General features: G+C 48.7%; 1 protein-coding gene across 2 annotated transcripts in view; it reads left to right on the plus strand.

Annotated features, from left to right (window-relative positions):
• The window catches only part of HK2 (hexokinase 2), a 54927-nt gene that overhangs the window by 26719 nt on the left and 14372 nt on the right, over positions 1-13836 (plus strand). For both annotated transcript variants that reach the window (XM_081868438.1, XM_081868437.1), the window contains exons 2-7: positions 1017-1179; positions 7290-7438; positions 8167-8286; positions 9514-9609; positions 11634-11733; positions 12794-12977. In XM_081868438.1, the coding sequence (XP_081724564.1) occupies positions 1017-1179; positions 7290-7438; positions 8167-8286; positions 9514-9609; positions 11634-11733; positions 12794-12977 (812 nt within the window). The remainder of the gene's footprint in view (positions 1-1016; positions 1180-7289; positions 7439-8166; positions 8287-9513; positions 9610-11633; positions 11734-12793; positions 12978-13836) is intronic.

Consider the following 13836-nt stretch of genomic DNA (forward strand, 5'->3'; position numbering starts at 1 on the left):
TGGGCCAGACAAGATTTGGCCAATTCTCCACATTGCCCAGTGGCGTAGCGTGGGTTGTCAGCACCCGGGGCAAGGCAAGTAATTTGCACCCCCTAACCCGTGGATTTGCGCCCCCTAACCCTAACCCCCAGATGTTGCACCTGGTGCAGCCGGCCCCCCTGCACCCCCCACGCTACGCCACTGACATTGCCCAATACCTTTTGTAAGAAAAACAGTTTGTTTTTCAATGTTTTATTGTTAGAACAGGAAAAATTCTCAGTACTCAATAGGCTGGATACTTTTGCTAACTGTAGAGACAAATGGATCAACACTCGCCCCGAATGCTGAGACTTCAGATGGTGCAGATAGGCATGGTTTTATTCTGAGGGCTCACTTTAAAAACACAAGCCTGTCTAGTGCAGCCCCCTGCCGTTGCAGTGTGCAACCCCTTGCTGATTCTGGGAAGCCAGAGCCAAGCCCCACAGCAGCTTTTGCCCCTGCTGTGCTTGTCAGCAGCTGGTCTTCCAAGACATGCTGCCTCCTCCAGTAGGGGAGGCAGAATGTAGTTGTGTAAAACATGGGCCACTTTCCTAGAGGCGTAGAGATCCCATGATCAGCTTTCCAGCGTTCACTATCTTTTGAGGTGGGTAATAAAATGCATCGTGCCCTTTTCTCCTCAGGCAAGACGGCCCCTGGCAGGCCCAGAGGCTCCCAACCAGATTCCAACCAAGCAGCGGGTTCTTGCAGAGCTGATGGGCGGCTCTAGGTTTCGTCAGTCTCTGAAAAGTTCCGTCTTTATAGCGTAGCGCATAAAAGGACGAGCTCATAGGAAACCCAGGTCCATGTATAATAGCAGACCTGTTGCAACAAGCTTTCCTTGGATTCGGGGAAAAGGGTCAGACTTGCCTTGTGGCTCTCTCACGGCATCTCTGAGGGGTCTGTGGTGGACTGAGATCACCAGAGACTCAAGGATTAGCGCTGTTGAGATGTCTCTTTCAAATGTCAAATTGACTTCGCTTTCCCCTCTCTTCCCCCAGATTGACAAATACCTCTACCACATGCGGCTTTCAGATGAAACCCTGCAGGAGATCTCAAATCGGTTCCGGAAAGACATGGAGAAGGGCCTTGGGGCGGATACCAACCCTACAGCCTCCGTGAAAATGCTGCCGACGTTTGTGAGGTCCACCCCAGATGGAACAGGTAAACAGCCACCACCCAGGAAAGGGTTAAATTCCTGAACTGTGGGACCTGTCTTGATTGACAACGCCCAGCTTTGAAAGATCATAGAACCATGGGCTTGGAAAGGCCCAAAGGTCATCTAGTCCAACCCCCTGCAATGCAATGGGAGGTGACGATTAAACAGGAGAGTGTCCCTGAGCACGTGCCAAGTGTTTTTTCCTCCATGTAACTGAGACTGTTGGCAGACATGCTTCTCTGCAACCACTGGCTGCTTTCTAAAAAGACAGGCCTGACCGTCAGCCTCTGAAGCCTGCTGTCCACAAAGGGTGGTGTGAGCTTCCAAATAACTCTGTTCCTTTCTGGCCTCCATTGCTGGTCTCTTGGCTCTCGCCCACTTAATAGTTTCAAGTTCAAGAGAGAAAATAGTTTTTAGGGAGCTAAAAGTAAAATAAGAGAAAATAGTTTTTAGGGAGCTAAAATGAGGTTTGTTTGTTTTATGCCCCACCAGACATGGTTTTCCCCTCCCTATTTTATCCTCACGACAATCCTGGGAGGTAGGTTAGGGTAAGAGAAGGGGACTGGCCCGGGGTCAGCTGGTGAGAGGTGGAATTCCCAAACCGCGGTGTCTCCCAAGTCTTAGCCTAGCATTCTAACCACTACACTATGTCTTCTGCCTATGTGCGTGTGTGTGTTTGTGTATACATGCACACATATATTATACACAGACACACTGGATTTGCTCACTGTTGCCTCTGGTCTGACAGGTTTTGCAAGTTTTTGAAACGATGGGAAAATGTGCAGAGCCTCTTCACCTAGAGGCGAGAGGGCAGTGAGCCTGCGCAGTCTGAGCAGATGTCCTACTACTCTGTGCCCCCTTCAGCCCTGCAGAAAAGCCCCCAGCCTCCCCCCCCATGGTCTCTCATGGACTGCACCCTGGGATGTTAGGTCTGAATTACTCTCAGGCAACAGGGGAACAGAAAGCCTTTCAGTCAGCACCAAAACTGGCTTCAGTCAGGGAAGTCTGGGTTGTTTGATGGTTAGCAGCCAAACTGACCCCCTGAAGTTCAGGAAGTCATGGGCTGGAAGCCTCCAGCTTCTCTGCCAGCTCTTTAGTGGGACGTTTCCTGTAAACATCCTTTCTTGGCTTTCTGCTGTTTCCTCAACCTGGTGTCCTCCCAATGTTTTGGGCTTCCATTCCCATCAGCCCCGGCAGTGTTGCTGTGCTTCCCAAGTCATTGGATTGCAGAGTCGGAAGGGACCCCCAAAGTCTTGTAACTGAATCCCCTGCAATGCAGGAATCACAGCAGGTCATTCCTTGTTTTCATGGCTGGGGTGGGAGAGATTTTTCACTCAATACCTCAAAGGTTTGCATATGCGCTTAGGTCCAGTAAAGAGACCATTAGGGACCTTTGCCCGTCTCACATGGACAGAGAGCAGAAAGAAATACTGTTAAAGCAGCTTGAAGGTGGCATGAGGCAGGGCGCCATCACTGAACTTGTTAGAATCAAAGAATTGTTGAATTGGAAGGACAAACCTATTTCTGGCTTGTCTGACTTATATGTATTCTTTTGTAGTAAGTTAGCTTAATCATTGTTACTGTGGACCAGATATACAGTGCATGCTTGGGTTGCAAACTTGATCCGTGCAGGAAGCACATTTGCAACCCACAGCACCGCATCTGCGGGTTGCGATTCAGCACTTCTGCACATGTGCAAAGCTTGATTTAGTGCTTCTGTGCATGTGCAAGCGCCAAACCCCGGAAGTAACCCATTCCAGTACTTCCGGGTTCAGTGCTGTGCGCAATCCGAAATCACGCAATCTGAAGCGTCTGTAATCCAAGATATGAACTGTAGTAGCAGATATGTGCCCCCCCCCAATTTTTAGCTATTATAATATTAGCAGTAGTCATAAGGTTAGACACTGTTTCATGGCCATTTCCCAGAATAACATCTTTTCGATAACCAAGCAGAAATATTTCGGGTGCCAAGGGTATATGGGCTCCTAAGGTGCTGGAGATATTGGCCTGAGCCGATTTCCATAATATTTCTATTTGAGAGCAATTCCAAGAGATGGGTATGTAATCCGCATTATTCAATTCACGTCTCCCACCCTAACTTTGATATTAAGTTCAGTTTATAAGGTGTTGAATACCATTGATGAAGGGCTGCAAAATAGTTTTCCTTTAGGTCTGCTGGAGTTAGAATAGATGTGGGGCAGGGGCATTTTGCAAGTGTGAGAAGGTGAGCTGAGCATCCTGAGGAAAGTGGGAGAATTACAAGGCTTGGGGTGAAGAGCAGGCTGGGATAGTCTCGTCTTGCCGACTTGGCACCAGGATCTTGACTTGGCACTGGGCTCTTGTGTTCTCGGAAAGGGGTTGGCGGCTGGTCAGAAACGTCCCCTGCATTTAACCCCTCCACTTGTTGTTGCTGCTGCCACCCTCCCCCCTCAAAAGCAAGGCCCGGGGAGCCTGGGTTTTGCCTGGATGAGAACCCTGAGGAGAGGGAGCTCCCTGTCCGGCTGGAGGAGCAGGCTGCCCACACAAACTCTTGCAACACTGGAACCTCCTCTTGAGTTGGCAGAGAGACAGGCCCAGAAATGGGGAAGGGTCATCTGGAGGTGGACGAGGGCCAAGGAATGTGCTGCTTCTGCAAGGAGCTCCAGATGGTTATCTAGGCTTGCAAAGCAAGAAGGGAGAATTTCCCCTCGGGAAACCAAGCTGGGAAGCCTTTGTAAATGGGGTGGGGTGTGGGACGGTGGAACAGGCCGATGACCACCACCCAGAAAAGGGCTCACTGAGCCAGGTCTGAGCTCCACAACCTGTGTGGATCACCAAAGCTCAGCTTTGAAAGATCAGAGAATTGTTGAACTGACGAGTCAGAAGGGACCGAAAGGGTCATCTAGTTCAACCCCCTGCAACGCAGGGGGAGAGTCTCTTTGAGCATGCACCAAGTGCCTTCTCTGATTTGTCAGCTGACACGTATCCCTGCAGCTGCTTTCTAAAGAGAGGGGCCCAGCTGTGGGCCTCTGAAGCCTCCTGTCCCAAAAAGATGGGAAGGACTTCTTTCAAATAATCTTGTTCCTTTCCAGTCCCCTTTGCTGGTCTCTCTGCCCTCGTCCCACTTAATTGCTTCATGTTGGAGACAGAAAATCGTTTCAGGGAGTTGAGTTGGGCCTTGAGTTGGCAGGGCAACAGCCCCACACATGAGGAATGGTTGTTTTAAGACAGTCGAGGGCCAAGGAGTGGGCTACTTCAGCAAGGAGTGTCAGGTGCCTATCTAGGCTTGTAAAGCAGCAAGGAAGAATTCCCCTCAGCAAACCAAACTGGGAAGTTTTTGTAAATAGGGGTTAGGGGAAGATGTGGCGCTCTCTCTCTGCTCTCATTTGAGGGCATTTTCAGCCATATCCTAGAATTGTAGAATTAGAAGGGACCCCAGGGGTCATCTAGTCCAACCCCCTGCATTGCAGGAATCTCAACTAAAGCATCCATGACAGATGGCCATCCAACCTTTGCATAAAAACCTCCCATGAAGGAGATTATACAACCTCCTGAGGGAGACCGTTCCACTCTTGAACAGCTCTTACTGTCAGAACGTTCTTCCTGATACTTTCTTGTAACTTGAATCCATTGATTTGAGCCTTATCCTCTAGAGCAGTGTTTCCCAAACTTTGGGCCTCCAGCTGTTTTTGGACTACAACTCCCATCACCCCTAGCTAGCAAGACCAGTAGCCAGGGATGATGGGAATTGTAGTCTGAAAACAACTGGAGACACCAGGTTGGGAAACACTGCTCTAGAGCAGGCATAGGCACACTCCGGCCCTCCAGATGTTTTGAGACTACAATTCCCATCATCCCTGACGACTGGTCCTGTTAGCTAGGGATGATGGGAATTGTAGTTCCAAAACATCTGGAGGGCCGGAGTTTGCCTATGCCTTCTCTAGAGCAGGAAATAAACAAGCTGGTTCCATCTTCCATGTGGCAGCCCTTCAGATATTTGAAGATTAGTACCACATCATTTCTCAGTCTTCTCATCTGCAGGCTGCACATTCCCAACTCCCTCAACCATTCCTCATCAGGCTTGGTTTCCAGACCCTTGATCATCTTAGTTGCCCTTCTCTGCACACCTTCCAGCCTGTTAATATCCTCCCTAAAACTGAACACAATACTCCAGGTGCGGTCTGACCAAGGCAGAATAGAGCAGGACTATTGTTTCCCTTGATTGGGACACTAGATGTTTGTTGATATGTATGGATATTTTTTATTTATTACATTTCTATCCCACATTTCCTCCCAGGAGCCCAAGGTGGTGTATATATAGTTCTCCTCTTCCTCTTCCTCATTTTATCCTCACAAGAATCCTGTCAGGTAGGTTAGGCTGAGCGTGAGTGACCAGCCCAATATCGCCCAGCGAGCTTCATGTCTGAGTGGGGATCTCCTACTCCAGCACTACACTGCCTCCAACTGGGGGCATATTTGCTGCCTGGGGTTAAGAATGGGCCAGTGGCCCATCTGGTCCAGCGTCCTGTTCTCAAAATCCCTACAAGATCCCCTACAAGCTCACAGGCAAGGCTGTGGCTTAGCTAACTTTATGGTGCTGCTGCAGGAAAAAGCAGGCCCATGGTATCTCCCATGGGGAAAGCAGAGCTGATCTCTGCAAAAACACAGCCCTAATTCTGCACTTTCCAAGAAGATGACAGACACGCAGCGGGGAAGGGGCTTAACCCCTCCCATGCCTGCCAGGCCTCCTTAGCAAAAAGTCCCTTGATGTCATCTGCTGCCCCAACCCAGTGGGATCCACTTTCAGTTTAAGAATCTGGCTGTGTGTGTGTGTGAGAGAGATAAAATGGCAAAGGGGGATGATTTGCTGGGGGCAACTGTTTGGGGAAGGGTTAAGCAATTCTCCCACCCCATATCTAGCCCACTAGTTCTCCCTGGCACCAGCCCCTGTTTCTCCTTTGCAGTCTTGAGTTCTTCTCTCAGAGACCAGGGGCACACTGAGCCTTACACCTAGGCCTGGGTGCTTGGACATTGTCATATGAGATCCTGCCAACACGATGAGGGTAATCCCCATAGGAAGCTGAGTGTATCTACGGCAGGAATCCCTTGCCATGAGAAGGGCTGTTTTGATGCTCTCCTTGCCAGCTGGCCTGCAACTCTGAAGCAGGCAGGCAGTGGGAGAACTCTGCATGGATTCGGCCCAGGCTTGGGGTCAACAGGGTTCTTCCTTTCCCCTCCCTGATCTGGGGTGGGTTGCCGAGGCCCCTGGTCAGAGAGTATTAATTCCATATCTCCTGCTTGCCCTCTTCTCTACTGGCTTCCTTCCATCACTTGAATGCTGTTGTCGAAATGCAGAGTGACTCTCTGGTGTATCGGTTTCTGAGCCCCCACATTGATTCCTAGGAGCAAGATGCTTTGTAGGGTTTCTTAAATCGAGGATTGCAGAGAACACTGAAAGAGATGTTACGTACATCAGATGGGTTTCTAAGCTTTAGCAGGATGCAGTCTGTACATGTCATAGAATCATAGAATTGTAGGGCTGGAAGGGGAGTCTAGTCCAACCCCCCACAGTGCAGAAATAACAGGTAAAGAGCCCCTGACAGTCCCATTTCTCATGGATGCAAGCCCCCCATGTACAGTGGATTGATGTCAGTGAGGAATGAGGTCATGGCAGCCTCTAACTGATGTCTGATTGGTTGATCGTCTGCATGAACACCATATGGCTAGAGCCAAGAGTTCCTGGCCTTGCCAACTTCCCTTTTCTGCCAGGAGAATTGGATGCCGAGAGAGGCTTTTGAGAAGCCAAAATGAGCCTGCGGGATCAGACCAGTGGCACACCTAGTCCACCACCCTGTTCTCACAGTGGCCAATCAGATGCCTATGAGAAACCCACAAGCAGGATTCAAACACAAGAGCCCTCTCCTCTCTTTGGTTTACAGCAACTGCTATTCAGAAGCTCTGCAGCCTCTGTGCCTGTGGAGGCACAGCCCAGGCATCATGGCTGGTGACCATGGCTGGTAGCTTCTCAATAAATGTCTTCCAGCAGATGCCCAGGCAAATCTAGTTCACCATCCAGGGCTTCTTACGTCAGGGAGTGAAACAATCCCCATCTTTTCTTTTTTCTTTTCCCCTGCAGAGGAAGGTAACTTCTTGGCCTTGGACCTTGGTGGCACAAACTTCCGGGTCCTGAGAGTCAAGGTTGCTGATAATGGCAGCAAGAAAGTAGAGATGGAGAACCAGATCTATGCTATCCCTGAGGATCTTATGCGGGGCAGCGGAGTGCAGGTGAGTTGAGCTGCCTTCTCTTGGCCATCTCAGGAACCTTTTAGCACCATTGCTCTTTCCTGTTGAAAAAGGAAGCTAAATCTGGGACTGTCATACTTCCAACGATGGGGAAGCAGTGACGAAGGACTGCAGAGATAGGACCTCAGCAAACACTCTTAAGTGGCTGTTTAGATCTCCTGGGCCAAGGACAATTTGGCTTTAAAAGGGAAAAGCAGCACCTTGACTTGAGCTTGGAAACAAGCTTGTCATTTGAGGGTACAAAATTGTCACCTGCTCCAGTCAGCTGCTCAGAGACTTTGCTTGCCTTCTCTTAATTTCACGTGATTTGTGATGGCTTCTTGGTCATTTGTGCAAATTCTCAACTCTTAGGGAAGCTGTTTAGAAACAGAGGGAGTTCTTAAATCACACTGTTTCCTTGTGATGAAATGATAGGCTCCAGATTCATTTTCGAATCCTTTGACAAACGATTTCCAAGTCATTCAGGTTAAGCGGCAAGACGAAAAACGAAACAAAAATAGTGTTTGCAAATTTTCTGCTCCAAAAAAGGGTCCAGAATTCTGCAGTTTAGAATGAATGTTTCATCGTTAGACTCCAACTGCCAAGTTCTGGTTTCAGTGGATGCATATACTGTTTGTATAGTATAGAAATAAATAAGGTGGGTCCTGATGCCACCGTTGTATGACCACAGCCGGCCTTCCTAAGTGTGTGTCTCCTTCTCCGCCCCGCAGCTCTTTGACCACATTGCTGAATGTTTAGCTAACTTCATGGACCAGCTGGAAATCAAGGACCAGAAACTCCCTCTGGGCTTCACTTTCTCCTTCCCTTGCTCCCAGACCAAACTGGATGAGGTAAGCTTGCGACTCACGTTCTCCTGGGATTCATGAGAGAGATGGTAAAGGCTCCAGGAATTCTGGAAGATTTCCTGCTTTAAACTTTGCCTCCTCCATGAATTCAGTTAGGAGGCTTTGGAGAAGCTAATTTCTTGGCACCTGATTTGCAACATATGCAGGTAATAATTCTGGTCTGCTGCGTAGGGCCATTGTAAGAACTTACTAAGATGATGTACATGGAATACTTTCAACATTCATGATATTAAGAATAGTTAACCCGTGCGGAGGGTGTGTCAGGCACTTTTTGGAGCTCAGGACTTTTGTATAGAGGAGAAATGGCTGTTTTGGGTGATAGAAACTGGGGTGGCTTCCCATTAGCGGCAGCACAAATGGAAATGTTACGATGATTATTTTATTTATTTCATAGAATTTAGTACATCGCTTGATTGTAAAAAAAAAACCAACCACCCCTCAAAGCAATTTACAAAGAAAATAAAACAATACAGCTATCAGTGAAAACAACTCTTTAAAACATTTAAAAGATAGAAACAGTAATAAACTAAAAACAGATTAAAACCTACATTAAGCTTGCCTAAGCAAAAATGTTTTTCTCAAGTGCTGTAAAGAGTGCACTGAAGGTGCCTGCTTGATGTCAAGAGGCAGGGAGTTCCAGAGGACAGGTTTTTGAGTTCTTACAAATGCAGAAGTGGTATTAGGTGGCACCTAGAGCACCCCCAGCTCTGCCAGTCGAAGTGGCTGAGTGGGCATGTGCGGAGCAAGGTGATCTCACAGGTTTTTATTGTGATCTTTACCCAGGGCTGGTCCCAGGGCAGGTTTGAAATTCAGTATTCAAAAGTTGAAACAAATTACAGTCCCAGGAGTTGGGTGGCCCAGGTAAGTCACATCTTGCTTGGGGGTTATGTTCCAGGGAAGGCGCATGTACACAGAAACGTGCACACTCAAACCATTCCCTTGGAACTGCCTCCTTCTTTACTGGGAAAACCCCACACAGAAAGCGCTTCTAAGCTCTCCGCCTTCCATGCATTTAACCTGAGCTATTTCAGCCGGCCAGCCTTCAAGCGTGTAAAGCGGAAATGGCACAAGTTAAAGGTGTATTAAGTTGTGAGGTACCTGTGTTACAAATACGGTGTGGGAAAGTTCTCTCTGCTTTGGAAACTGAACCTCTGTTTGTCTCCTCTGGCAGGCCTGCAGTTCCTTATTTCCTTTCCTCTTTTTCTCAAACAGAGCGTCCTCGTGACGTGGACAAAGGGATTCAAATCCAGTGGTGTGGAAGGCCGGGATGTTGTGGGCCTCTTACGGGAAGCCATAAGAAGACGAGGGGTAATCTAAGCCTTTTGCTGTCTTTAAGATAGTTTTTGTGTGTTGTTGTTGTTGTTGTTGTTGTTGTTGTTGTTGTTGTTGTTGTTATTATTATTATTATTACATTTACCGTATATACTCGAGTATAAGCCAACTCGAATATAAGCCGAGGCACCTCATTTTACCACAAAAAACTGGGGAAACTTACTGACTCGAGTATAAGCCGGTTCACCACACCACAAATCTCCTGGTGGGCTGGAGTGCATGTGTGTGTGTGTGCGCATGCGCACACGGCAGAGGGGGCTTCTCTCCCCCCCAGCCCCTCCCGTCCCCCTGCCCCTATGCTGCTGAGAGGCAGAGGCTGGTGGCAGCAAAGGCGGCGGAGGAGGAAGTAGCAGCCCAAAAGGGACCCTCACTCGAGTATAAACCGAGATGGTTTTTTTCAGCATTAAGAAATGTGCTGAAAAAGTCAGCTTGTACTCGAGTATATACGGTATACCCCCCATTTTCCTCCAGAGAGCTAAAAGGTGGCGTACATTGTCCTGCCCCTCCTCATTTAATCCACACGACAACCCTGTAAGGTAGGTTAGGCTGAGAAACTGTGACTGGCCCAGGGTCACCCAGTGAGCTTCAGGGTTAAGTGGGGATTTGAACCCTCATCTCCCGGGTCTTAGTCCAGCACTATGACCACCTCACTCTGCCCATTCTAGAGCCAGGCAGCCGAATTCCTTTCATTTCCCCCAGTGTGTTGGAGGTGGCAGGGGGCATGCCTGTGGAATCGATTGGCATGAGATGGTCGCTGGATGAACAGGAGCGATATGCCCAGTTCTTCGGCCATGCCCAGTCCTTGGTCCTCTCTGGCATCTCCAGGGAGGGCTTGACCTGCAACCTAGAGAGCCACTGCGGGTCAGTGTTGACACTCGCTCAGCTAGATGGGCCATTTCCACAGGAAGCTGCCTTCTCCAGAGTCTGAGCATTGGTCCCTCAAGGTCGGTGTTCTCCTCACTGGCTCTGCAGGATTTCACACAAGAGTCTGTCCCTGCACCACCTGGAGATGCCAGGTGGACACAGACAGTGAACTGGACACCAACATGGCGGCTACTCCATACGCCTCTCATATCAGGCAGCTGCTACTGAATACCAGTTTCTGGGGGGCACAAGTGGGCAACTGCCTCTGCCCTCCAGTCCTGCTTATGGGCTTCCCAAGGGACTAAGGGGGCCTCTGGCCTGATCCAGCTGCAAAGCTCTTCTTGCCTCCTTCTGAGCTTGTCAGCTTGGTGGAGTTCCAGTTTCCCCTGGGGTGGGGTGGGGTGGAGGGCCTGTGTGTCAGGGCCCCTGGCCCCCATTCCCTTCCAGATGCCACATTTTCTTCTTACTTTTTTGGAGTCAGGACATCGCTAGATGTTCATGGTGCCTCGGCCTCCCTTGTGCAAAGTGCCTTGGGGGTTGGGGGCTGTGGTGTGGGCTGAGCCGGGCCTGGGACTGACCCATCTAGACAACCAGCTCTTTCCCCACCCAGTTTCTGGAGCTTCATCCTGGAGGGGTAAAGTGGGTGGGTGTTTCTGTTTGGGTGTGTGTGAATGAAGTGAAAAGCAGCACAGTATATGCAGAAGAGATTTAAATAAGAAAGAAGAAAACCTGAGACACTTAGGAAACCCAAATCACACATTGTACTGTGGAGAGGGGGTCTGTGTGCCTGTATCTGTGATATATAAGTTAAAATCCCACCAAAGAACATATAATTCTTTGGGATCCTCTGAGTCTTTGAGTTAATTTATGAGTTAATTTTTGTCAACTAATGCCAAACTCCACATATTTTTATACCAAAGCAAAAGTTGCACATCCTGTAAGGTTTTCCATTTCGGGGCAGCTGAGGTTCTGGCAGCCACCAGCCTCCAGGTCAGGAGTTCTTGAGAACTGAAATATTTCAGTTAATCCCCCCCCCACACACAGACGCTGGAATAGAATATTTGAGTATTTTTGTAATTAAGAGATTGTTCAGAATTTGAATCAACGGTGGCCTTTTCCAACTTCCTGCTCTGTAGGACTTTGAGATTGATGTTGTGGCTGTGGTGAATGACACCGTTGGGACAATGATGACCTGCGGCTACGACGATCACAACTGTGAAATCGGGCTGATTGTTGGTAAGAAGTCTGCGGGGACATTTCCCCCACCTTTGGAAAGCACCTGAATTTACTGCATACCTGAGGCCAGCCTGCTTCTTGCGTTATTTTGTAACATTTATACACTACTTGTCTGTAAAACAAAACAAAACAAATCTCGAAGTGGTTTACAATTAAGATAAAACAATAAAATTAACATTCAGAAGAATTAACAACAATAATTTAAGACTTTCTGAAAATAACAATAGACTGAAAACAGGTTAAAATGCAAATCAACTTTCTAAACATCTGAATAGGCTTGTCTGAACAAAAATGTTTTTAGGACGCACTGAAAATAGTACAGTGAAGGTGCCTATCTGGTATCAATAGGCAGGGAGTTCCAAAGTGTAACTACTGAGTTCTTACAAATGCAATGGGCATTTTGTGGCACCTGTTGCATTGCCAGTTCCAACGATCAAAGCAGTCCAGGGGGCACATGTGAGGTAAGGTGATCTCATAGGTCAAGTGGCCCCAAGTTGTTGAGGGCTTTATATACTAATTGTAACACCTTGGACTTGATCCAGAAGCAAACCAGCAACCAGTGCTGATCTCTGAGCACAGGGGTTCGATGCTGACACGGCCACACTCCTGTCAGCAATTGTTTTGCAGCATTCTGCATTAACTGCAGCTTCCAGATCAAGTGCGAGGGAAGCCCCACACAGAGCACATTGCAGCAGTCCAGATAGTTTGATTCCTCCATCTCACACGCTGTCTTTTCACCTGCCAACAATATGTCTTAGAAAGTAGTGGCGGCTTTTATTTAGTCTCTTCTGATACTTTGCTTGCGGTCACAGAGCCCCATGAGTGTTCCGGGCCAGAAAGGCCAGGAAATAAAGGAGGGGCAGGGGAACATGACACCGTCCAGCCTCCAGAAGCCAAGCTGGCCAATAGCCAGGGATGATGGGGGCTGTCACTCAGCAGCATCTGGAGAGCACTGTACTGGCTGCCCTTGAAAGTAGGAAAAGGGTGGGAGGCTGCAGCTGCAGGTTTTCCACTTTCATGGACTCTCCTAATCTCTCTCTCTCTCCCTCCCTCCCTTTAGGTACAGGTAGCAATGCTTGCTACATGGAGGACATGCAGCACATTGACCTTGTGGAGGGCGACGAGGGGCGCATGTGCATCAACATGGAGTGGGGAGCTTTTGGCGACGATGGGGCCCTGAATGACATCAGGACCGAGTTTGACCGGGAAATTGACATGGGCTCCCTGAACCCGGGAAAGCAGCTGTAAGTCCTGTGCCTCAGCTGCGTTTTTTTAAAAAAATATTAACCCTGGGTAGCATCGGAAGGGCCTGCTGGGTCAGGCGGAAAGGGCCCCTTTTGCCCAGCGTCCTGTTCTCACAAATGCCTATTGCAGGAAACCAGCAAGCAGGCTTTGAGTACAAGAGCCCTCTCCCCTCCTGTGGTTTCTGGCAACTGCAGTGGAGCAGGAGAGCTGAAAAATAATCCACATCTGGCAACGAAAATGGCCCTTGGGTTTCAGCTAGAATGTGGGTAGACAAGTCTAAAAAGCAGGGACACAAATTTTCATGGTGGCTCATTTATCAGAAGTAATGTATCTCGCATTGACCCTGGAAGTGTACACTCCATTCTGATGTGTATTTAGCTCTAGGAAGGCTTGCCTAAATAAAAAGGTTTTCAACATGCACTGAAAAGAGTACAGTGAAGGCCCCTGCCTGGTATCAATAGGCAGGGAGTTCCGAAGTGTAGTGCTGCCACATGAAAAGATTGCTTGCTTGCAGGTGTGGAATGAGTCTTGTGTGGTAGCTGTAACAGTGCCAATTCCGCAAATCAAAACAGTTGAGAGGGCATGTCTGAAGTAAGGCAATCGCGCAAGTAAACTAGTCCCAATTTGATCCTGGGAATATGCTTGCTGGCTTAAAGCAGAATATTTAGCTGGTACCAAGCAGGAACCTGGGAAGTGCAATGAAAGCTCTGCAGGGGGTTACATGGTTGTTGAGCGTTTCCCCTGCCCAAGTGCTCCATTTTCCTTGCGGGGGGAGAGGCACGGGATGTATGGAGGGGCTGTCATTTTCACAACTCCCTCTGTCACCTTTGTGGGCTGAGCTGCCCTACACATTCTTGC

The sequence above is a fragment of the Podarcis erhardii genome (genome assembly GCF_964252035.2).
Source record: "Podarcis erhardii genome assembly, chromosome: 7".
NCBI classification, from domain to species: Eukaryota; Metazoa; Chordata; class Lepidosauria; order Squamata; family Lacertidae; genus Podarcis; species Podarcis erhardii.